Source organism: Pocillopora verrucosa, chromosome 6 (genome assembly GCF_036669915.1).
Source record: "Pocillopora verrucosa isolate sample1 chromosome 6, ASM3666991v2, whole genome shotgun sequence".
Taxonomy (NCBI): domain Eukaryota; kingdom Metazoa; phylum Cnidaria; class Anthozoa; order Scleractinia; family Pocilloporidae; genus Pocillopora; species Pocillopora verrucosa.
This window is the reverse complement of record NC_089317.1, coordinates 7,273,180-7,297,264: the sequence shown is the minus strand read 5'-3', so window position 1 is coordinate 7,297,264 and position 24,085 is coordinate 7,273,180. Positions and strand designations below refer to the sequence as shown.

Below are 24,085 nucleotides of genomic sequence, written 5' to 3'. Positions count from 1 at the left end.
AATCCCTAAAGACTAAGTGAAGACAGGCCAGATTGGAAAACATTTGGCCTCTGGGCATAATTAACAGATTGATCAGAGAGAGGTCTATATGTTATGACCTTGAGACAAATGTTCTCTTGTCCAGCCCTCCCACACAGTCAATAAAGAAAATATCAATATTTCTATTTAGAGCTTACTTGAGTTTTGATCCTGTCAAATAGTTACCAATGGCAATTCCTGATGCACTTCCACCACTGCCAACTGTAACAACAATGTCATCAAAATTCTTCAGCACATTCTGAAACAAACAAAGCCAACATTTGGAAAGATATCCAGAAAAAAATCTTTTAACAAACAGGTTTTTTTGCGATCAGTGTTTAACTGCATTCATGACTTCTTGACCAGAAATGCTCAAACGTCACATCAATTTCAGTTTCCTGACGTTTAAAGAGGCCTAAACCATCATATCCAATTCAGAGTTCGATCAGTTTACAACAATGAAAGTAAATCGGGATGAATAGCAATTCTGACCAAGAGACATGTATTTCATGGAAATAAACTCTCAAATGATTGCAATAGTTTTTAAAATTAACCTACGTACAACGCTTTTTAACCAGACGGAGCAGAGAATGTCTTTAGTGTGTTTTCAAACGTTTTCTATTGGGAAGAATGTTCCTTGTTTATTCGTTTTCGATCCCGTGCGCAAATAGACATCACCCATATCGCTGATTGCAGCATGCTTTCCAGATATCACAACACCATGTTTGTTCGGAAATATTTATTCTTCACAACAAAACACTGAATACCAATTGGCGACGACTGAAAACAAAAATTAGTTTAGTCACATTGCTCTATTTTTTCGTAAATTCTGACATCTTTTTCCAATACTTGTTTTGCACTGTTCCCACATCCGTAGAACGTCTTCCATTCCCCGGCATTGATAAGAAAAGGCGGTCAGCACTTCAGCTGAAAAGAATGCAAATGAACAGCGATTAATTAATGTTGACAAATAAACCGGCTATTCATCCTGGCTTCCTAACCACTAACATAAATAAATAACTGCAATCCGCTAAAGGTTATTTAGAAGTTCCTTTCAAACAGAATAAAGTCAGCCCCAAATTATACATTACGATTTTAAGAAAACAAATTCCATATCTGCTCAGTTTTTAACAATTAATATTCATCTACTCACTTTTAATTGCATCAAGTTTGTCTCGGTCAAGGGGAGCAAATTCCTTGGTACCCTGAACAGTTGACTTCGTAAGGGTGTCTTTTGTAAAGAGGTGGTCAACTAGACGAAGGCTCATGACGGTGGGTTTGGAGGCGGCCTTCGCAAAATTGTAGTCAGATTTTGTCAGCCGCACATTAGCATTTCCTCCAACTGCAACTGTACCAGTTCCTTAAAAAAAACATATAAAACAGGTAAGTTTCACTCTCAAAATAGTTTTATCCATTAAAACTAATTTAGTGCTCAGCAAGAGTGTGAAGGATCAGACAAGTTCACGGATTTCTATTGGGTATTTTTCCTTCACACAAGTAAAATAAACGACATTATTTACCATCTTCCATAGGACTGCACATTGAAGAGGACTGATCTGGACAACGAACTTCAATGTCCTGCGGCCTAGGCGTGACAGGGGGCGGTGGAAATTCAGCGGAAGAATCGGTCGGCAATGGCGTCGTAAAATGTGAGTTAACTGGTGTGAAGGACGGACACAGGGGAATTTGCAGCAAAGAAGTTGAAGATGTCAGCAAGGTTAGGATGCGATCCATCTTGGCCTCCTGCCTGGCAAAGGAGCACTCAAGCCTGCCCAAGACAGTCCTGATAAACTGAAGTTCTTCAGTCGCCATCATTTGAGTGCCGTAGTCATTCTGGTTCGTCCACTATATAAAAAATATTACGCATGTCAAATCCAAAAGTGTAAAGTTAAGTTTGAAACCCTGATTTGTTTCAAAGCCGTTTTTTATTCCAATGGACGAAATGGCCTAAATGCTTAAAGTGACATGCTTTGAAGTTTAGGTTAAGTGAAGATGAAAAATTTTTTAGGATATGACTTACACTTGTTGTATTGTCAATAGTCCTGATGGCTTTGGATACTAGGTCTGAGGTAATTCCAAGGTCTTCTTGCAAAAAACTATCAGATTCAGCCTCCACCACTGTTATGGAGGACAAAGGATATCCATCTTCTTCACCATCAGATGAATCCGACGAAGAGATCACAACTGATGAAGGCGATACTGTAACTAAAATCTTACAAGATTTAACCATAATCAAAGTTTGTTATTCAGTTTTACGCATGTGAGGCACAAAAATGTATGCTTCCTGTACTATAAAACCACTTGAAAAAGGAAAATTTAGCATTATGTTAGGAGACTTTGACTTTGTTCATGTAAAATGAATGCAATGACACCAAATACCCGAGCAGAATGTGTACCTGAGAAAACTGACAGGAAATATCGATACGCTACTATAAGTTTTAGGAGTTTCTAAACCTAGTTATGGTTTTTTAAAACGCTTTAACTTGCCAAAAACCATCAAATGGAAGCTGAAATTTGTGACAGCGAAATAAAAATTCTTAAATAACATTATCAGACCGCACTACGACAAAATCAGCAAATTCGGAAAATACAAAAAACAGTGGTTCAAACGTTGAAATTTAAAGAAACTGCTAAAAACGCTTTAACTTGCCAAAAACCATCAAATGGAAGCTGAAATTTGTGACAGCGAAATAAAAATTCTTAAATAACATTATCAGACCGCACTAGGACAAAATCAGCAAAAAATGCTTGGAATTCTTGAAAATTCAACAGGTAAAAGGATTGCTAAAATACCAGTTTGAAAATTTATTTTACCTGTCATGCTTAAAATAAAGGAGAACACTGGGAATCACTTTAAAATAGGGAACCCGCAGAAAAAATTTACCTCCATTACAAATTAATTAGGTGTGTTATTCCCTAGGAGTGATTAGCATCTAATTTCTCCAAACAATATCATCCCCAATTTACACTTTCAACAGGAGTGAGGCTAAGGATGACTTTGTTATGATACAAACCTTGCTACTTTTCCAATGTAAATTGCTTTGTTGTTAAGCTAACTAGGTACTGGTCTCTATCACAACAAGGTCACCTTCAGCCTCACTCCAAATAAAAGGCTTGGCAACTAAGTACAGAACTGTATAATGGCCTATTAAACATCTCAAGATTTCTGACACTCACTTGGTGATAGCTCTATCTAAAATCAAAGCCTAATGTCAGTTTGAGGTAGAATACTTTTAATGATTGCAACCATAGAGGTGTCAGCTCTCTAGGTTTTACAGTTCTCTGACCTTTTACTTAAAATTTTTTAGACATTTTCTCCATCATTTGTTTAAGGCCAGATTTGTACTGAAGCTGAGGAACAACAATAATTTAACTTCCAACCAATTCGTTTAAAAACAGGTTTCCTTTACAACCATTATCCATGGTCTGCATGAAGAAAAAAAGATCAAATGAAAGTTTCAATAAGTTTGCTAACTTTCTTAAAATTTAGCCATCTATGTCAAGCAAAATTGGTGCCCTTCTTCCTTTATAAATGAGCAACATTAGAGTAAAGATTGAACTTCTGTTAGCAGCCTATTATGCAGTTTTTCCTGTCTGCTTCAAATCTCAAAGAAACGTGCTCAACTATAATATGTGACAGTGCAGTCGTGAATCTTCTCATCTCATCTTCGTATGAGTCCACTATTCAATGCAATGTGAGGAGCTTCTATTTCACAAACAGATTCCATCTTTTGCAAATAAAAAAAAAACAAAGATTGTAGGTTTTGAGCTTGGCAGAGAAATATTGAAAGATGCTTTTCATCTTGTTGTGAGCGTGGTAAAAGAAAAAGTTCTGAGATTCCATGTTGTTGTGTGTTTGTTAAGTTATCATTAGTGATAGATCACATTGGCATCACTCTTTGTCTGATTGCCAATAACATGTGCTTAGGGGTAACAGATCTTTGATCATGACTCAAGCAGCTTAAAATCTTCTGCATCAGTTCTTTCTTAAAAAGTTTAAAGTAAATTAAATACCTGCCTGTTCAGGACTTCTTAAGAACAGGTAACAATCCAAACCAGGTTGTCTTGCAGCAACTGCAGCGCTTCTGCAATGATTGGACTGGATTCCACCACATGTAAATATTGTGTCACACTTCTTGTCCAGGGCATCAGCTAACAAAACTCCAGCTTACGAACCTAAAACAACATTGGCATAGCTGAATGAGACAAGCACAATTTAAGGTTACTCAGCAGTTGAGGATGCACTTAACCCTTTACACACTCAAATCAGTTTACATATTCTCCATACTGTTCTGTATACATTTCCTAAGGTGCTGACAAGGAGAATTTGTCTAACAATCAAGAGCTTCTTAAGTAGGTGATCATTTGCTTTATTCCCATGACCTTAATGTGTGATCAAGGTGTGATTTGTAAGGACAAATTAGATACTAGTCACTTAAAGGGTCAGTAAGAAAAAGATATGACTTTGACCACAGGTACAGACACAATTGAAGCTACACATTTCCATATAATTTTGGTCACTTTACTGACAGATGATTGCGAGGTAATATTATGTTATTGTCATTTGCATTAGAACTGCCATACTCTCTTTTGCATTTGCTTTAGCATAACAGCAGCTTCCACATTGCAATATTTTCAAACAATAGTGATCATATGCAGATTTTCATTGCTCACATGCAAAACTCTAAGTTGAACCATCTTCAGCTATCTCTTGATTGAGACCCTCAGCTATACAAAAAAAAAATATCATAAGCTGTAAAGACTTAAATTTGAGAGAATAAAAACTTGAAAACCAAAGTAGCAGTCACTGTAACAAAGACGTCTGTACTCTCAAAAAAGGTTGGCAAAAATACACCCACTGTGAGCTTCCTTTCTCTTGGGTGACTAAGCAGTTTAATTAGTACATACTGTATTTATTTGAATGAACAATACCCTCGAATAAATGCAGCATAATGTAATCAACACTTCAATCACAGATTTAGATATATGAAAATTCACATATTTGCACTGCGGTGGAAAGATGAAATTACAAGATCCTCGCAGCTAAGAACACTACTGAAACTAGTAGTTGTAAGTAGGACCTGAAAAAAATTTCAGGCCCGTATGGGATTTGAACCCATGACCTCTGCACCGGTATCGCAGAGGTCATGGGTTCAAATCCCATACGGGCCTGAAAGAAATTTTTTTCAGGTCCTACTTACAACTACTAGTTTCAGTAGTGTTCTTAGCTGCGAGGATCTTATAATTTCAACTTCAATCACAGTTGGAAATTTTAAGTGAACCAGACACATCTTTTTGAATGTACCAGTTCTGATGCAAAATTGTGAATATTAGAATGATATAAATAATACTCTTAGACAAGCAATAAAACATGTTTCTGTTTTTTTAAAACTAAAATAGTCAGTTACCATACTATTGTTTGCAAGAAATAAATTGGATTCTAAAAAAACACTGCCCTTTATAAAAATGCCATCCTAGAATAAACGCTGCACTCGAATCTTGAAAATTTAACCCACCTGGGTTTTTGAGTAAATATGGTATGTTTCATCATCCACTGAATAGCACAGTCATTGATAGTAGAAGGTGGATGTCAAACAAACTGTTGTCTTGTTTTCCTACTGAACTTAAAAGAGAGTTTTTCTTTACACCACAGGCATTCCAAATAAATTGTGCGACCTCTTGCCTGGATCTCCTGTGACTGCACCAACCTCTAAGGTACATCTTACCAAGCTTACTTATTGTTGATGAAGTTAATACCACATCTTAATATTTATTAATTAAATATGTTGATCAAGTAGTGAATTCCAAGCTGTGTACCTTATTTCGAGACAGAGTGCTTCCTGTCATGTCATCCCTTTTAATAAATAGTGAAAAGTCTTTCGGGAGACTGGGAAGATTCCACCGATGTATTGGAGTATCACACAGAGCAAGCTACAAAATAAAAATACTTAAAGTTCCATCAGAACCACTTAAAAGAGAACAGATTAAAATTGCATATGTTCTGATCTAAAATAGATCTTTCCTTGTTGACATAAATTTTTCCATGGCCAACAAAAATGTTTAAGATCCACATCACAGAGGTTTAGATGATAAACTTTATATAATACTTTCCTTTTGTTCTATTAGTGAGAAGTTAGTCAGTCACATGCTGACTGCAGACCAGTGCAGTGGTCTCTGTTCATAAATGCTCAGAACAAGAATAAGGGGGTGTACGTCTTAGATACATTTTTTACATTTTTCCGGGGGAGAATGCCTCCTTACATACCCAACCCCCCCTCCCCCCTACCCCGTTCCCAGAAAGGTGATGGCCGAGCGTGGTATCACACTCGATGGATAAGCGATCGAACATTTCACCCTTTACCAGAAGTCAAACTTGAGAGCTCTGAGTAAAGCTTTTTTCATATTACCTTACCTTAACGTAGTATCGTGGAATATTTTTCAGCTTGGAGGTCCATCTTAGGGGCTCGTAGTGGTGAAGTTGAGTTAGCTTATTTATGCCACGATAAAGATTCCTACTCATTCTCGAAGAAAGTAGACACTACGGCCGAAGTTCAATAACCAAAATCATGCCATATATTGAAAAATTCGGTTACAAATTTATACGATTTTGCGACATTTTGTAGTTGCTTGTGATCGAGTTTGATTGATGTCAGCGGACTTTGGGAGACAAAATATATATCATGTAAGAAAGCCTCAAAATTCTATTACCTCTTATCGAGCTTGAGATGCCTGTAGTAAGGAGTCCTGTTACTTGTTATCATCCTCAAGTCAAAATATGGCTTAATTCATTTAGGGGAGTGGGGGAGGTGCCTTTGACCCTCCTTCTCTCCCCCTGTCTTTTCTCAGATAATTCTCTTTTAAGTGTATCACATAAAAATCTTATAATTCAGATTTACGAAAACGCGCGATTACGAGGAATCTTTACATGCATGGTGTAAATCTTTCCCGGCGCCAAATAATCCCTTCTAAAGGCCTTCCCTTCTCTACCAAGCCCGCTTTACGCGAAAAAAGAGCAACGGTATATAGAGATTACTTCATGGAAAATGCGCGCGTACGATTTTTATTCACGAGTTGTGTAGTATCAGAAAACGAACGAGTGAGCGCAGCGAACGAGTGAGTTTTCTGATACGTATCAACGAGTGAATGAAAATCGTACGCGCGCATTTTCCATGCTGTAATGTGTTTATTTCATAGGTGCTGAGATTTTTTCGTGTTGTCTTTGGTAGACAAATAGCACAAATGGGGCGATGAAAAGCGTAAAAAGTAGTTTAAAAATTTCTCAACAACAAGTTAATAAAAGTGCATAAAGTTAATAACACTTAAGCTTACCTTATCCCTTTTTCTTCAAATGTCGTTCGAAGCTGGCCATTAAACTTCGAAGCGAAGTCGGCTCGTACTCGTTGCCATCTTTAGTACGTACGGAGATAATAAATTCGCTAATGAATTCATTCAACTCAGCCGCTGGAATATCTTCAATTTTCCTGTCTTCGTCCTTCGTTTTCAAAAATCTTTCAAGCAATCTTACATCTCTTTCAGTTTTTTGAGCGGTATTTTTGTTTTCGTGTTCTAAAATGAATTCTTCAACTGAGTAAACAGAAGCGAACCTTCCCTCGGCCATTTTTCAAAGCGCGCGGGTTTTGTGCAACGGCTCTCGCATGACGTTCTCTTCAGTACGTTCATTCATCATTAGTGAAATTTCGTCGTTCGCGTTGCTGATTGGACGAACGATAATTTTTCACGGTGAAATTTTGTCGTTCGTACTCCTGATTGGCTACATTTAGAATCAGTACGAATTTTATTCACTACGATTTTTGTGGGTAAATCTCAGTACCTATGAAATAAAAGCTAATTCACCTAAGGTGCACAGAAATGTTTACCAGCCCTACTCCCGGTGTACTTTCCTATAAACACTTACAACGCCCCTGCGTCATGATCTTTTAAATTTGGTAAAAACAAAGTGGTTGGTTTCTGATCTCAATAATGAGCGGCTCCTTTAAACCAGTCCCCCAATTATTTTAGCTGTAAGGTCAAGCGATCTGACATTATCTTACACAGCATGTCAAACAAAGAAATTCATCGTACCCATTTTCTGTGTACTAAACCCTTTAACTCCTATGAGTGACCAAGACAGAACTTCTCCTGACTATATCAATACAATATTAATACAATATCAATACAATATCAATACAATATCAATACAATATCAATACAATATCAATACAATATCGGTACAATATCGATACAATATCAATACAATATCAATACAATATCAAACAGAAAAGCGATGAGAATAAAGAAAAGTATCAATTAAGGAATTATTAGTTGAAACAATACCCAATTCTCCGTACTAACTTCATTAGAATTTTGTGGCTCACAGTAAGGAGAATTAATAATGAGATCTTGTGAGTAAAAGGGTTAGCGGATCAGACACATCTTCAAATGTTAACCCTTTACAACCTAACATCAATATGTATATTCTCCATACTGTTAGCTAAACATTTCCTAAGGTTCTGAAAATGAGAATTTGTTTAACAATCAAGAGTTTTTGAAATTGGTGATCACTTGCCTAATTCTCATGACTTTTGACTTTGATTCAGTTGTGACACTGTAAGGAGAAATTATGCACCAGTCCCTCTTAGCTTGAATCCTACGCATCGCAGTGCGTTCACCTGACCTCGTAGAGTATATCAGACAAAGCTTGCCTTTTTTAAAGTGTTTTTGTTCTTTGTTGAACTGCTCGTGGTCTCCACCCCACCAGCTATCTTTGCGTAATAGATCACAAGCTTTCTTTCGTTACAAACATTTACGGGAAAAAAAGAAAATCTGTTTTCTACTTTGAAGTCAATTAGTCAGTTTGAGCAATCAGCTGCGCTTCAGGAGTGCAAAAGCTTTTGAATAGTGAGTTGTTTGTTACCGTAAATTTTGCATAGCTAAAAGCCCCCAGGGTAGAATACATTGTGTTGTGCCAGCGGAAAATGGTTGACTGTTCAAAACAACTTATTTGACGGAAACTGTTAATTGCAACTCTATTGTGTGGTCTTCTTCGTTTTTATTCTTTCAGCTTGGTCCTGACGCAATTATATTTCTCTTTTATGTTTCTTCAATTGCGGGTAAACTAATTTTTTTGAAATTATAACCTCGAGGCTATTTCACAAGCGAACGTGAAATAATTTCTTTAGTAGCAGACGTCTGTTTTTAGTTCGGCAGGATTTTTTTTCTTGTTTATCGGGAAATGAATATGCATGTTAGATGTTAAAGTGTTTATGAAAACAGAAAACTATTCACAGTCTTCGCACGGAAATCTAGGACCCGCAGATCCAACTGCAAGAACTAATAGGACTCGATCTAGTCTCTGTAATATTGTGGAAAATCGTACTTCAGCTCTTTCGAGGAAAGAGCTTTTACAAGCCGAGATTAAGACAACGTTTTGTCAGGTAATTACAAAAAATGAAAAAGTTTTCTGTCGCAAACGTTCCGCCTCGCTTTGATTTGAGTCAGTTACCAAACGCTGGAGAGGAGGGTGATTCTCATGTGTTTTGCCACGGAAAAACAGCAAAACTATACTCGAGAATAGTAGGTTTTCAAGACGAAAAACAGGTCAGTACATCACGGAAAAGAAAAATAGAAACAAAACAACAAATCCTTCCTGAATAAAACCCAAAAGCTTGTATTTATTTGAAGTAATGATCGACTTTGGAATTTCTAACTCTGTTGTGTACCAGTACTACTCATAATAATTTGCTTGACTGAACATGGCTTCACAGTCGAAAATTAAGGTTATTCTCTGCAAAGACATAAAAAAAAACCCACAAAACGCTTTGAAGACACTATGTAGATTTGACAACTCTTTCTGGATCAACTTTCATCATAAAAATACAGTATTTTTGGTAAAAGCAACAGACCGCACTTTCTATTGGTTTACCGGAAGGATAACCCACTTGGCAAGTTGAGAGAACACTCGAAATTAATGACACAGGATGCGGCAGTCGAGCGAGTAGGAACGAGGAGGATTCAAGGATTTCAAAAGCAATTTATTGTAAATGCGAACCAACAGCAATACAGCAGGCAAACTACATCAGACAGAAAACCAAAATAGAGTAAACGGAAGTAAAATAAAATGGTATAAAACAAACGGGAACAACTAACAGATGTTACTAAGAAAAATGATACAAAATAAACTAATGTTTTACATGCAATAAAGGAATATAAACTAGAAAAATTACAGTACAAGCTGCAGAACCGATTTAACGCTCAATTCAGCAGAACCAAGGAAGTATGTTAACAACAAATCAATAGCTAAAAGAAAGGAAAGGAAAAGCTAGAAAAGAAAAGAAAAGGCTCTTGAAAATACGAGGACGTAATAGACTACAATCTGTTTAATATGAAAAAACAAAACATAAATTGTGCAGAAAACATAAACAGGAAAAGCGCGTTTTGAACAAAACAATAGACCGGATGTGGTGCATGATCATACAACTGAAATTTCAGAACCAATGGCAGAATTACTCGACGCGTGTTGGACAAGCGATTCGTGTGAACGATAAAGTGTACGGCTGAAAACGATTTTTCCATGGGCATTCACTAAAGTCTAAACCAACTTTTTAAGAATTTTTTACGGTTTTTTTTTGGCTTTTCCTTTTTCTCCTGTTCTTGTCTTTTTGTTGCAGTTACTTCTTTCTACTGGGCTTGGTTTCAGTTCAAGAATTTTCGAGAAAGCATTGTCCTAACGGGAAATTCTTAACACGGGATGAAGAGGGAAATTCTCCTCCGAGTTTTCACTCTAGTCTCTAAGCGTTTCTGTATATATTTCAAACTCAAGCAGGGACGGTAAGGGTGATCCTTCTTCCTGTATTATATACACAGGCCCTCAATTAACCTAATTACCCTCCATAGCAGTTAATAAAAAGTGTTCGTTATTGTATTTAGTATATAAAATTAAGCTTATGACATGATTGTTTGAAATTGAAATTAACATCGCACATTATTTGTTGAGAATGCAGTATATTTTCAGAACAGTCTAAAAGGGTTTAAAGCGAAGCGAGGCATAGTATTGCATAAGTCACCATGTAAGTAAAGTATACTAACAGATTGTTAAGTTCGTATTAACTTTTAACGTCTTTGAACTGGTTACTCATTATGGTGGCACTACAAGAAACACTAGCAAACCGTTTTTCAGCTTGAAAAAAAATTGTGTAGATATTTGGTGTATTCAGGACGGATTGGAACATTACAAATAAAGACAGAAAACATATCAGCCCAAGGCAAAGCTATCCAAAAAATAATCCTAAGAGCAGACTGGAACATAGCTGGGATATACTTGAGTATTTTTAACCATCCAAAGAGTAAACTGTAATGCCTAAATACTTAAAAACATTCGAGAGAACTTTCGTGTACTAAAATTGTTTAAATCGCTTACCACTCGCCTCCCTTTATTGTTGTGGTCCCCTGGTATATATCTATTATCAAAGACTGTGCAATTATTACCTCATGTCACTCTGTTAGTTTGGCAATCATAGGTGACGTCTAAACCCAACTGATAACATTCGCGATTAAAGAACGTGAGCTAAAACAAGAAACTACAGAAACGCCTAGAACACACAAAGCTGGCGCCTTACCACATTTTCCCTCAGATGAAAATTGAATTGCAACTACAGAACACGTGATATTAGGGTGAAAGAATCCGGCGTCATTTCTTCGTTAATTTTATTCTCAGCGCGTTGGTCCCCCTATGAATTAGAGCCAATCAAAAGCGCGCCTTCAGTAAATAAACTACTCGCGAATCTTACACCCAATACATATAAATTTCTACCCGAACTTACTTTTGGTTGTAAAAGCCTTCCTTCGGATAAAAAGGAAGGAGCTTCTTTTCTTCTTTTGATCTATTTGACTGAACTCAGTATTCGTTTAGAACCGCCCTACGGCGCAACTCAGTAGATTTAACGGAGACCTTTCCCAATCTTTGCCGTTCTGCCTCGACCACTCTTTTGTATCTCTTGCTATCTATTCTGCGTAATTCGCAAATGCCAATATAATCCCTTAAAGTGTTGCGAGGGATGCCAAATCGCACCATGGCTTGTGTTTCTTGACCATAATATCCAGAACTGCCTGATACCTCTGATGGATCCCTTGCAAATTGGATCCTGTAATTAATACTGAAATAGAACGACAGAAAATTCAATATCAGTATAAACAGATATTTGTCATTTTAAAAAAGCGCAATTATTTTGTGACGTCTATCATCTTACAACCAAGAAATAAATAGGTGTGATGATGATTTTCTTTAATCAGTAAAAAAGAATTTGAATTTTTGAAACACTAATAACGTAAATGCATAGACGGTGTCGTGAGCATTATCCCGTCCTTCGTTTCACTGCTGCAATAAACAAAAAGTTTTCACCCATTTTGAAAATTGTTGCTAAAATAGATGATACAGTCCCTTCAAGTCCCCACGGCCAATTTAATCGATCAAAATGGAAAGGCAATAGATAATGTCAAATTGATCATGGTGTGTGTGGTGTGTGTGTGGGGGGGGAGAGGGTAGTTTCGTCACTTCATGATTGGCCATTTTCGTGGTGTTGAATCGCGCTTAAGGGGTGGGAAGAAAGTCGGGATGTGCCCAGATACCCTGACGAAATGCTGCCAATCGGACCTGTTGCAAAAAAGGACATAATCGTTTTGTAATTTTGCACGCTAACATTGAAACCTAGTACAACCTTTAAAACCTGATTGTTTCATTTAGCTGAATATCAAAGTCAAGTGTTCTGTAAATAACCTTCATAATAAACTATGAGGTGATAGGCGAGTGTTACCTACCGCAGCTTTGATATACTTGGGTTAAGTTCAAATTTTCAGTTAGTCTGAACATAGTTAATAGAGGAGATTGGTTACAAAGGCCGGCAAACATCAAAGGAGCAAACAAAGATTTCAAGATTTATGCAGAAAGGTCCATGACCGTGCACAATCTTTTGTTTTTCGCCCATACACTATGCATGAATTACGTAACCGAAACGTTTCTATTGGTTAGTTCCTCTGTCTGTAGTAAACAACAATTACGTATTGTGCACGGTCAAGACCGAAAAACCGAACAAAGAAATACAGCAAAGAACTTTCTCGGGTTTCATAACCATTCCCCTCTATTAACTATGGTCTGAAGTGTCAGGGGTCTTCTGGTGTGTAACCTTCAGGAGGGTCTCAATGGAATTAACCGTTAGCTGTAAAACTGGCCAAAAATTTAGCCGCTTTGGAAAATTTTAACCGTTAGCCGTAAAAATGTTAACCGTAAAAAGATTTAGCCACAAAAGCGAAAGCCTTAAGATCTCTTATCAAGACTTTTTTGTGTCTTGTCTTGTGGCTTGGTAGTATGGGAAGAGCCAGGAGATTTAAGCAGTAAGCTACGTTAGTCGTCAGTTGTTCCAATACCTTTTTCCACCCTGAAATGGTCCTAAGACCTTAAATATGTGTAACAGAAACGAAAGTAAAATTTTAACTTTCGAGCGTCTTTGCCGTTGCGAATGCTCCGTATCCAGGTGCTTCTTTGTAGTTCGCCCTTGGCCCCCAAAAGGTTAATCGTGATTTACTGAAAAAAGTTTGGTGAATCGTGATCGAAGTATGCTCCGTGAAATATGTGGTATGTGAGTACACGGGGCGGGGGAAGTCCATCTGAAAGTGAAGGGGCGATCGTCGTACTTGAGGGGTTATAATTGGTGATTTGGTGATGAAACGACCACCGGTAGAATTTTCCTGGGACTGATGTGAACAGAAAAAATATTGTGACTTTAGCTCTAAAAATTGATACCTCTTACTGGTGTCTGTTAGGGCCTGGTTTTCTTCTAAAATTTCGGACGACTACCCCCGCACTCCCGTAACTTTTATGTGGGAATATTCCACACCTCCATTCCCGGGCGTAAGAATTACCCACGATGCTTTGCCTGTCAATGGAGTTTACCGCACGAGTTATTGCTCAATTTTTTAGCGCTGTGCTGCTCTATTTCCTTCTTATAAAAAAGTAATGCTAAAAAACTTCTTGAGAGATCGGCATAAAAAAATAAACTTGTACAATTGCAATGAAAATAGTCGGGATGGGCGGATTTGTATACCCCTATTCAACCGTCGTTCACGACTCACGTCTAATTCAACTCTTTATTCACGGGCAACGTTTAAGTAAAAAATTTCGTTCAATTTGCGTGTGAAAATACCTTAAAATTGGGACTACAAAGAAATAAAAGCTTTAATCACGTTTCGCAGGAATATGAACAGCCTCAATTACATTAATTACGATTTACGTGGAAAGGGTAAATAAACCTCAATTCTGTCATACTAGATAACATCTTGGTGCTAACGTTTGAAATGTTCAAAGTTCTCAGATATTTCGCTTTCCCTGTATCACTTAATCACGAGTGTCAAAATATTGCCGAAAGAGCAGTAACTAACCTGTTTTAAGTGTTCGCCTTTTGTTTCTAAACCTTGCACTCCTTCTCGGGAGTCTCAGAAGCCAAAACTACGTCAACGAGGCTGGAGTTGACACAGTTGCAAACATTAACCGACTCTCCACAAAAATTGCATCGAAATGGGCAATCTATTTAAGTGCCCGTGACACGAATTTTTTTTGCACAAATGTTTAGCTTATTATATGTACAAACCAATCCCGATGGAAGAAAAAATTTAAAAAAACTTAAAACTCGGTCTTTTTGGACCCTAAAGTGCTATTATTTTGTCTTAAAAGTGTCCCGTGGACTGGTAACGAATTGGCAGGTGATGACGTAGAAAACTGTGAAAACTACTAGTTCACACACAAATCTCTCACATCTCTTGTAATCTTTTTATCAGTCAGCGTTGAAATACTCTGGAAATTATGTCCGATAGCGATGAATACCTACCTTCAGCAAACTCCATGGAGAGTTGTGGTACATCGCACTCAAGTAGTAGAGTAGAAATGGAAGTTGCAAGTACGGTTCAGCCTTACGAAGGAGAACCGCGTGCATCAAACGAAGATTTCGACGAAGACTTACAAAGAAGGTTTCTCGCCCGCGGTGTTCAGGTCAAGATTAGGACAAAAAAAATTCCCCTTACTGAATGTTTAGTTTTCTACGTTTGTGTTTTGGTTTCTGTGGCGAAATCTATGTTAAGAATGAGTAGCTGTGTTCGTTTCTGTTGCCATAACATTTCATTCCTCCGCACTATTTGCGGTGAAGGTTCCCCAGTGATCTCTGATCTCTAGAGAGATTCCCTTAGTAAACCAAAAGCCAACTTTTGACGAAAGAATCAGCTGTATCACGAGCCACGATGCTTTTCACGGAGAAGTCAGCGGGCAGTTTCACTCTCAGTTACTCCTTTCCTCAGAGATTGGAAAGGCAGATCTGAGACTATCGTCGCGATCGTCGAGCCAGTCAAATCGAACGGAAAACGAATAAGTTTATGGTCATCTGATTCAAGTTAATGTCAAATAGGGATTTTAACAGAGAAAGACTTCTTTAGTTTAAAGGCAGCATTGCCGTATGACCCATTCCACTCAAAGAAAATAACTAACATCAGTATTATAAATGAATGTTTCGTACGCATAGACTTTCACACAGCACTTGGATTCATTGCTACTGTTGCTACTCTTAGTTCTTTGAGGCCGGGGGGCATTGATGGCTCGTGGTATGGATTTTCGGAAACCCAGGTTAGGACAATACGTACACACGGCCCCTTCGAGCTTGTGTTCATACCAGTATCCGCTAGAGGTTTCGCACTGTTCACGCAACAGGATGTCGGTCAGCTCAGGAAAGGGCTTGGAGTTTATTACAAATGATGTATTTCTGTTATTAAAATATGATGGAAACTGCAATTGGTGGGATTTTCATACGATAAAAAAAGTGCAAATGTAGTCATGTGGAAAGACAAGGAGTATGAGTACCTCTCAAGTGCTTGAAATAAAAAACAATAAGCTTGTGACACTCGCTTCCGAAATGTCAGCCGAAAAGAATGTTGAAAAATCGTGTACGTTGCGGGAACAGGCGCCTTAATCAGCATTATTTTTAGCTGAATTCATTGGTTATCTTCCCCTGATTTGAGTAGTGATATGTGTTCGTAACAGGCGTCTTCGAAGCCGGTATGAAGCACAAGGCCGACGACATTAAAGAGTAAAATCTCCTCGATATCGACAGTCGAAACGCGTACATTTTGGCCATACAGCTACATCCTTTGCAATGTAGTGTATAGAAATACCCGGTCTATTTGTATTATTCATGTAGATAACTATATTTGGCGCTCCAGCTACGCAATACGTTCGTTCTTTCTTCTAGATTTCTCCCTTCTCCACCATAGTTGAAATTTTCTACGTCATATCTATGTAACATAATCATTTTTTGTCGCGCGCTTAACGCGCGACACTTTTGGCCGCTAAATCGTACTTTCAATGCGCAAAAAAACGGTCAAGAAGAACTTGCTAGACGCTAAGGTCGATTATTTCTTATTTGAAATAAACTGTTAACCACAAAATGCAAAAAAACAATATCGTGTCATAGGCACTTTAAGGTGTGCCCATCAGACAAACGTCCCAAATCATGCACTTCTCAGTCTTCTAGCCATGTTCGAATTCCGTACCAAAAGCTAACTCCCACTAACATAAAAAGCAACCTGTAGCTTTCAGAGTCTTATACATATATGTCCTCTTCTCTCCACCCTTGAGGGCGACGTCATTGAGATTGGGAAAACTAATAATTGCCAGAGAACTTAGCGTGAATTCACACTTTCAGTGCCGATTATAGGTCGTGTTTTTTTCACTTTCTTGCCTCCCGGTCATAGATCACAGAAGTAGCACAAGGAGCGTTCGCGCAGGAGGTTACTCATTTCAAAACATATGACAATTTTCACCGTCCATGAGCACCAGGACTCGCTTTGAAAAAGAGGCCAAAGGTAATTCGGAAATGGGCTATTAGCGCCTACTGCACATATTATCTAAAATCCGATGATGAGCTAGATTCGGAATACATAAAATAGACGTTATCGCGAAAATCATGATCATATAAGCCTCATACTGAGTTAACATGCGGCAATTTCTTTTGTTCTTTTCGCTCGCGTCTAATTTGTTTCTGTTTATATACAGGTGCAATCGATCCGCAGTTCCATATGAAGAAGCCTTGAAGGGAAGTTATTAAGAAACATTTACTGCCTAATCAATTGCGGGAAATTTACAAACCAAGATGTCGTTGAGATTTGTTAGAGCGGCACATATCAAGATAATCACTTTAAAACTCATACGGTGCTAATAGCCAGATACTTTGGCTGGGGGAAAGGCAGCCTGGCGAAAAACCGCGATGCACCCATAGCATGGCGCGATGTTTTGTTGACAGATTTTGTTCTCAAGTGCGATTGTGCCTTTTTCCTACAAACCTTTCGTCACTGGCCAATTTCATTCGATTTAATTAGATTACCCTTTAGTGCAACACCTGTAGCGCTATTGGTCATTTTCTTCTATCGTGTCGCCCTAAGAAGCATATTGTTATGATCCGAACGCCCGACATTAGCCAACCTCGTTCTTAAGGTCTCTCTCTCACTGCCTCCAAGAGACCCTGAGAACGAGGTTGGACAGTAGAAAGGCTTCTGTTCACAGCAATCAAACGCACTGCGCGTGCGCAGTTCCCACCAAACTGTAGTTAATAAACTTGGAATTCTTCGCTTTCAAGCCAAGAGTTAGGACAGTCACTGAAAAGTTAAGCTTTTGTACATCACACATGACTAGAGAATGTACTAATTGATATCCTCCTAGTTTACCCGCTCGTAATTATGTTTGCCAGTACTATGTTTTCGGAACTGGTGTTGAATTGTTGGCGTTTGACCACTGTAAGGGCTCTTAACTGTTTTAACATTAGCTATCGATATTACGCTCGTAATTATGTAGACTAGTAATTATGCCCCCAAAAAATAAATTACTGCCTTAAACCATTTTCCCCCTCGGAAACAAAGCTTCCATACCGCACTTCGAAGTAAAACAAAAGATATCATGTAGCAGAAGCTGGCCATAAGCATTTAATACTAACAATAGAGGGGATGGGGTGGATGTACACAGGCTATACTTCACTACTTTTTAACCTTTTTTCACACAAAATGACAGTCGCAAAAAATAATGTCTACTGCACCAAACCGTCAGTTTTGACTTATTGTTTATTTCTATTTGTTATCCTTTATCATTTTTCCTTTTTTATCACAAAATTTTATTTTGCCGCAAAATTGGATCAGTTATATTCCGGCTGCGTCAACCCCTTTTACGTCCTCTGTCGACAATAACTATTTTAGCCTACTCAACAGGAAATGTTTCCGTTGTGGACGTGTCTCGTCAGTGAGAGTAAACTCATATTTAGCTGGAAGTAGAACTTCTTTAAGAAGACAACTGCACTTTCTTTGGAAATGGGCGCAAAGTGTGTCCATCAAAGTAATGAGGATTGAAGGGACGGCTTCACGAAAAGTCTTAGACAAGTCTGCACGAAAGGGCCAGGAGATTGCGTGGGATGCATTGCTGCACAACCCGATCCCACAGTTGGGCGGCCCAGGTGTTATTATACAAGTTGATTAATCAAAGTTTAATCACAAGTCCAAGGTATGCATATAGAAAGAACGCAGACCTATAGGACGGACCATTAGAAAAGTGTATTGCCGACAGATTTTAGAGCGAAAGAAGGACTGTACGTGGTCTAGCGATGTTAATGTTCCTTACTGTAGTCCAAAGCGGTCAGTACAATAATGGAGAACAAAGCACCAAAAGATACGCTTCGATGTCTCGTATGAGTTTGTTTTAAATTGTTTTAGGTATTTTTTTCTAAGCCAGGTCATTCTTCGGCATCAAACATTCTCACAAAACTTAACATCTGCAATATATTAAATTTATCTTAGATCATTCTCCGTCTATTTATGGCCTACACCTGCTTACAAACGGTTTTGCTTAGTTTTCCTCTATTTCACAGACTATACTTTTTAATGAAAATTGTGTGCACTTCTGTCTCAATAATACCAAAGGGGACGTCGACCTCGAGGAGAGAGATGGATTCTTGGGCTTTTCGATACCCAGTATGAACCCGTTAGACCATATTTACAGCTTGCCAAAAGGCGAAATGCTGCTACGCTATTGCTGATTATTCGAAACGTGCAACCAGACTCTTTGGTTTATACAGATGAATGGGCGGCTTACAAACAAAACCAAAGGGCTTTGGGTTTCAATCAACAAACGGTGAATCAATCGCTAAACTTCGTAGATTCAGTCTCCAGTGTCCATACCCAATACCTAACTTCTTTTAAATCGTGTTTCTCAAACTTCATTGTACTTGGTCAAAATTCCGTAATAACAGCTATTAGTCATTATGTAGCCCTTTTTTCTTTTTCGTGTGAACGCGATGCTTGTGCAAAATCAAATCAGCCTTTCTGTAGCCATACCCACCACCTTTTCGCAGACGTTTCCTTCCCTCCGTTTTTTAGAGAGGGAAGACGGGTCCCGCTACGCTTAGCCGACTAATATCAAATCATAACGGATGGAATAAAGTTGTCAGAGTATTACTATAAATGAAGTAATTTTTCCGTGTGTGGTCTTAAACCATACGTAACAACTTATTGGGGTGTTGTTGTTTATCTATGCACTAAAGAAAAGACTTGAACACGCAAGCTAAAAAAAAACCTTGGGGAGAGGGGTGGTAAGAAACGAGGTCTGGGACCAAACAACGATGCTCTCACGACTTGCAAAGCGATCGAATTCGCGTCTCAGCCAGAGGTTATTCGCCTGTTCGATAGTAGGTCAACTTTTCCCGCAAAATTTGACAGCAAACTCTAATAGTGTTTCAAGAACTGAATATTAGGGAGCCTATAAATAAGCAACCACGAGGATAAAGTCGATTAAAAACTGATTGATATTCTTCTAAAGAATCTCACTGGCTAAATGGATTCTGTATTTCTAAAGGGGCTCATCCTTCCGGCTTATCATAATCTTTTACCATAAACCATTAATACCGCCTTAAAGAGCTATCCTTCTATGTTACTTCAATTAACAGTTAACTATTTAACATAAATGTAGAGCTCTTATAGCAGGTTTGACAAGAGAAGTAAAAATATGGGCAACTTATTGGCACGAAAGAAAAAAAATAAAACAAGTTGCTTAGGTTTGACCTTTGGTACGACTATTAACCTCTTCTAGCACGAACGATAAGGCAAACATTTTAAGTTATCGATAATAATCGTGGAAATGTTATAGCGTGTTTTGCTTCTAAAGAGCCATTTTCTGACTTAACTACTTTAATTGTTCTTGCAATATCTTTCGAATGATTTACCGAAGAGGATCTGCTCTCATTAATGTAAATAAACAAACCATCGAAACAAATCTAATTTTTTTCGTAAAGGGAACCGCGCTCCTTCAAGAATACGTTACGCGCAATACGCCTCATTGCTAATACTGGGTCAGAATGAGTCCTGGGATTGGCCGAGCCGGTACAAGGTCGCTCAAGGGGCATGTTGTTTCGCACGGCCTCCATTTTTGTTGTTGTTTTAGGAGATGTAGAGCCAAAAAAACTTCACAAATTCATTTAAATTTGTTCGTTTGAAAACCTTTTTTCTTTCCATGATGGATCGAGGTGATCATTAATATCAGTGTGGGAATGTGAAAATAACCGTAGATATCCCGAAAGGTACAAAATTTTCACGAAAACCTTTTATTTCCAATTCGTGGGTTCGTGCAGAAGTCCGTGATAAGTTGTTACACCTTCCGTTCCATTCCGTTTCACGCGGCCTGGATCCTTTTCGTTGTAGAGTCTCGAAAACCTTAACAAATGTTTAAAAAGGAATATATTTTTTATACTTTCCCTGTATGATGTTACAATAACCGAAGATATCCTGTAAGTTACGTAAATTGAAGAAAATCTTTTATATACACGTCGCGGTAAAACGTTTTGTTCATGACATCTTCAGCTTCCATGACAATTGAGTTATTCAATCTCGTCTGTTTTTCTCTTCTTTACCCGATTTTCGATGGAAATCAATTTATACCTTTACTCTGATGTTTTTTTCACAAATTAACATTTAAGATGTCAATATGCAGATTTGTCGGGATTATCAGATAATCGCGTGCTACCAAAGCAAGAGAATATAAACTCGTGAGAACACAAACTGTATATATATTCTCTAGACCAAAAGCTATTTATAAAATGCGAGGAAAAATGACTATATTGACTATTAATGGCAAACTATTAAATTAAAATTATGACTAAAGCGAAACAAACGAACGAAACGTGAAAACAAAACTAAGAAAATATAGCACAACAACAAGAGTTGTAAGAGAAACACAGGTTGTTTTGCAATAAACTGATGGAAATTATGACCAACTGTGCGAATATTGTGCATACAAAAACGAATTAAGGGAGCTCGTTTTGGAACAAACGCGCGTGTCCAATTACGATAACAGCAGATGAAAATAAAATGAGAAATGCCAATAAACAAAAGAGCGAATGTCCCTGATTCCTAATTACGAAAAAGCAAACGCAAAAGCGGGCTAAAAACAAAATACAATGAAATAATTTGAAACAGTAAAATTTAATAATAACTAAGCGAATTTGCGGAGTTTACGCGCTAGACAACAACCTTAGCGACCAAAAGCAATTCGATAATTAACAAGGTCAAGCACATGTACTTAATGCAGTAAACAGCGTAAACAACCCTACCTTGTCAGGAGTAAGTTCTCTAGCTCTTTAGCCTTCTCTCAAGCGAACAGTTCAGCACGGCAGCACAAATCCAACTAAACTAAAACCGAACAGTGGACATTCGGGAGCTCCGGTTGTCACAGCGGATTTGGACCCCCTAGTTCAATTCCGCTAGGGGGTATCGACCCCCCTTCGCAGATTTGGACTCCCCTTCCGAACTTTCCTTATTAGCATCGTTTGTATCATATTTGGTTACTAATTCTATCTGAAAGCTCTCTGTCGATATTCTCTTCAGTCACAACACAACATTCCTCAATAAAGGTAAAGAAAAACAGCCTTTTCGTTCCAATTCTGCCGCATTCATTATAGCGAGTCGCACAGTATACGCAAGAACTAAATTCAAACAAACTACTGCATTCGAACTATCGAAATTGTTACAATAATTCTTTGCTTCTTCCGATGCGAATCAACGTGGATACGAAACGTCATAACAATAGTGGAGACTATTGCGTCGTCACAAAAAAAACTCAGTCTGATTATCTGATTAAATAACATCAAACAGTTTCTGAACAAGAACGAAGTAACTACTCCTACTAGAAGTCGTTCGTAAAGCCTCTGATAAGTAAAAACGTTTCTATTCTGAACTATTGGAACTCTCAGCTTATTTTCAAATGCAAACCAACACTAATATCTAGGTCTTAAAAAAAAGTGGAGACTATTACATTGAACTCAATCTCATTTTCTAATTTTAACGATTATTAACTGTTGAGGGATCCGAAATAATAACTTAACAATTACGAAGACGTCTAGAGTCTGGCGGTCTTCAGACAATGCAGAGCCACCCGCCCTCCCGGGCAGTCCTAAATCCCTCGCGGCTCATTTGCAACCATTCCTCGCACGATTCCCACTGTACCATATCGTCCGGGCATGGAACAATAGCAAAATAAATTGATGTTACAATTTTGTCTCTTATTAGAGTGGTCTAGTAAGAGGACGGGGACGTCAGTTGACAATGGCGCGCGCAGCAAAAATACCGCAAAGAAACTGGTCGAGAACGTCGCCCCGTTGTGTCTCAGAAGTGACTTAGCAGTCGTTAAAACGAACCGTCAAAGTTATATTTGTTCTTGAATATCCTTACCTCGGCTTTTTCAAGATCAACATCACCTTTGAATTTTCAAATTTGAATTTTTGGGAATCCAGCATAAACACGATCGATTGGGGAGAACGGCAACGCCAACACTGGAAGTCGAAGTACAGTCATGTGCAGACTATCCGCGCGCTTTCCCGTTCTGAAATGACGTTCCCGTCCTCTTGCTAAATCAGTCTATTGAATGTAGCGGTTTTCGACTATCGTGGAAAAGGTTCGAAACGACCTTTCTCCAAACATTAAACTAAATGCTTGCGCATTTTCCCTTGGTCAAAAGAAACATCCGACATGTCATTTCCAGCAGCCAGTTCGCATGCATTGACGATACGCACGTTTTGAATTTAACCACATACTGTAGTACGAACTGGAACGTAAAGTTTTCGCTATTTCTACTAGAACGTTAAGGATGATGTTTTCACTCAGTTTTGTTTGGGGGTCCAAATTCGCGGAGGGGGTCCATATTCGTTAGCGGTTTAGGGCCGGGGAGGCTGTATCCGCTACCGGATCTGGACCGGGGGTCCAAATCTAAGAGGGGGTCCAAATCTGCCAGGACACCGTGAAAGCACATTCGAGCTTACACTTGCAGCTGTAAAGGCATTCCTAAGTGATATCACAAGCTTGCTGAATCATATAAAAAAAATTCCTAAGAACAAAATGAAATAGTAAAAACTACGCGCCACTATACATGTAGTTACTCGGAGAAATTACATGTCTAGTGACTGTCACACAATCTTAACTAAAGCATGGCCAGAAATCCATTCTCCACCCAGAAACAGCATCAACTGTGGTTGCAGTCTGGACAGAGTTTGCAGAAATTTACAAAGTTGTCAATGACTGGAATCCTGAGAAAGACCCCACAGAATTTTTCATGAAAGTCAAAGAGTGGATTTCTCTTTTTGTCAGTCTAAATGGCAAAAGAGAAGGGTATGAGAAAGCCAGAGTTACCCCATACATGCACATTATGGTTGCACACATTCCTAAGTTCTTTGAGCTCCACCACTCAGTCAAAATATTTACAGGGCAAGGAGTTGAAAGGAACAATGATGTAGCACGTGCAATAATTCTGAGAAAGTCCAACAAGTGGGATTCTGCAGGAGATGTTCTGCGACAAGAGCAACGTCAGTGGGAGCTTAAAGAACACGAGCGGGAAGTACGCAATTACATGAAGCGCAAGGAGAGCTACTGGGATGTTGAAATTAAAGAAAACCGAAAAAAAGGCACGAGTAAATTTAAGTCAAGATCCTCTCCAGCAATCTATTGAAGCTCA

At 38.3% G+C, this 24,085-nt stretch overlaps 1 protein-coding gene across 1 annotated transcript; it reads right to left on the bottom strand.

Annotated features, from left to right (window-relative positions):
* Nucleotides 1-188: 188 nt before the first annotated feature.
* LOC131787813 (uncharacterized) lies at nucleotides 189-7,636 on the bottom strand. The gene is made up of 7 exons (XM_066168867.1): nucleotides 7,435-7,636; nucleotides 4,033-4,185; nucleotides 2,039-2,223; nucleotides 1,539-1,863; nucleotides 1,172-1,378; nucleotides 825-945; nucleotides 189-277 (listed from the first exon to the last, which is right to left on the bottom strand). Exons 1-7 carry the CDS (start codon nucleotides 7,634-7,636, stop codon nucleotides 268-270), a joined length of 1,203 nt encoding a protein of 400 aa, XP_066024964.1. The 3' UTR covers nucleotides 189-267.
* Between the last annotated feature and the right edge of the window lie 16,449 nt (nucleotides 7,637-24,085).

What these genes read in the sequence shown, in the direction of transcription:
- LOC131787813 (XM_066168867.1), bottom strand. Translation starts at nt 7,636, where the DNA reads ATGGCCGAGGGAAGGTTCGCTTCTGTTTACTCAGTTGAAGAATTCATT. An exon ending in AAGAAGTCCTGAACAGGCAG is followed by an intron (nt 2,224 to 4,032) that starts GTATTTAATTTA and finishes GTAAGATTTTAG; the next exon opens with TTACAGTATCGCCTTCATCA. An exon ending in CTATTGACAATACAACAAGT is followed by an intron (nt 1,864 to 2,038) that starts GTAAGTCATATC and finishes TTTTTTATATAG; the next exon opens with TGGACGAACCAGAATGACTA.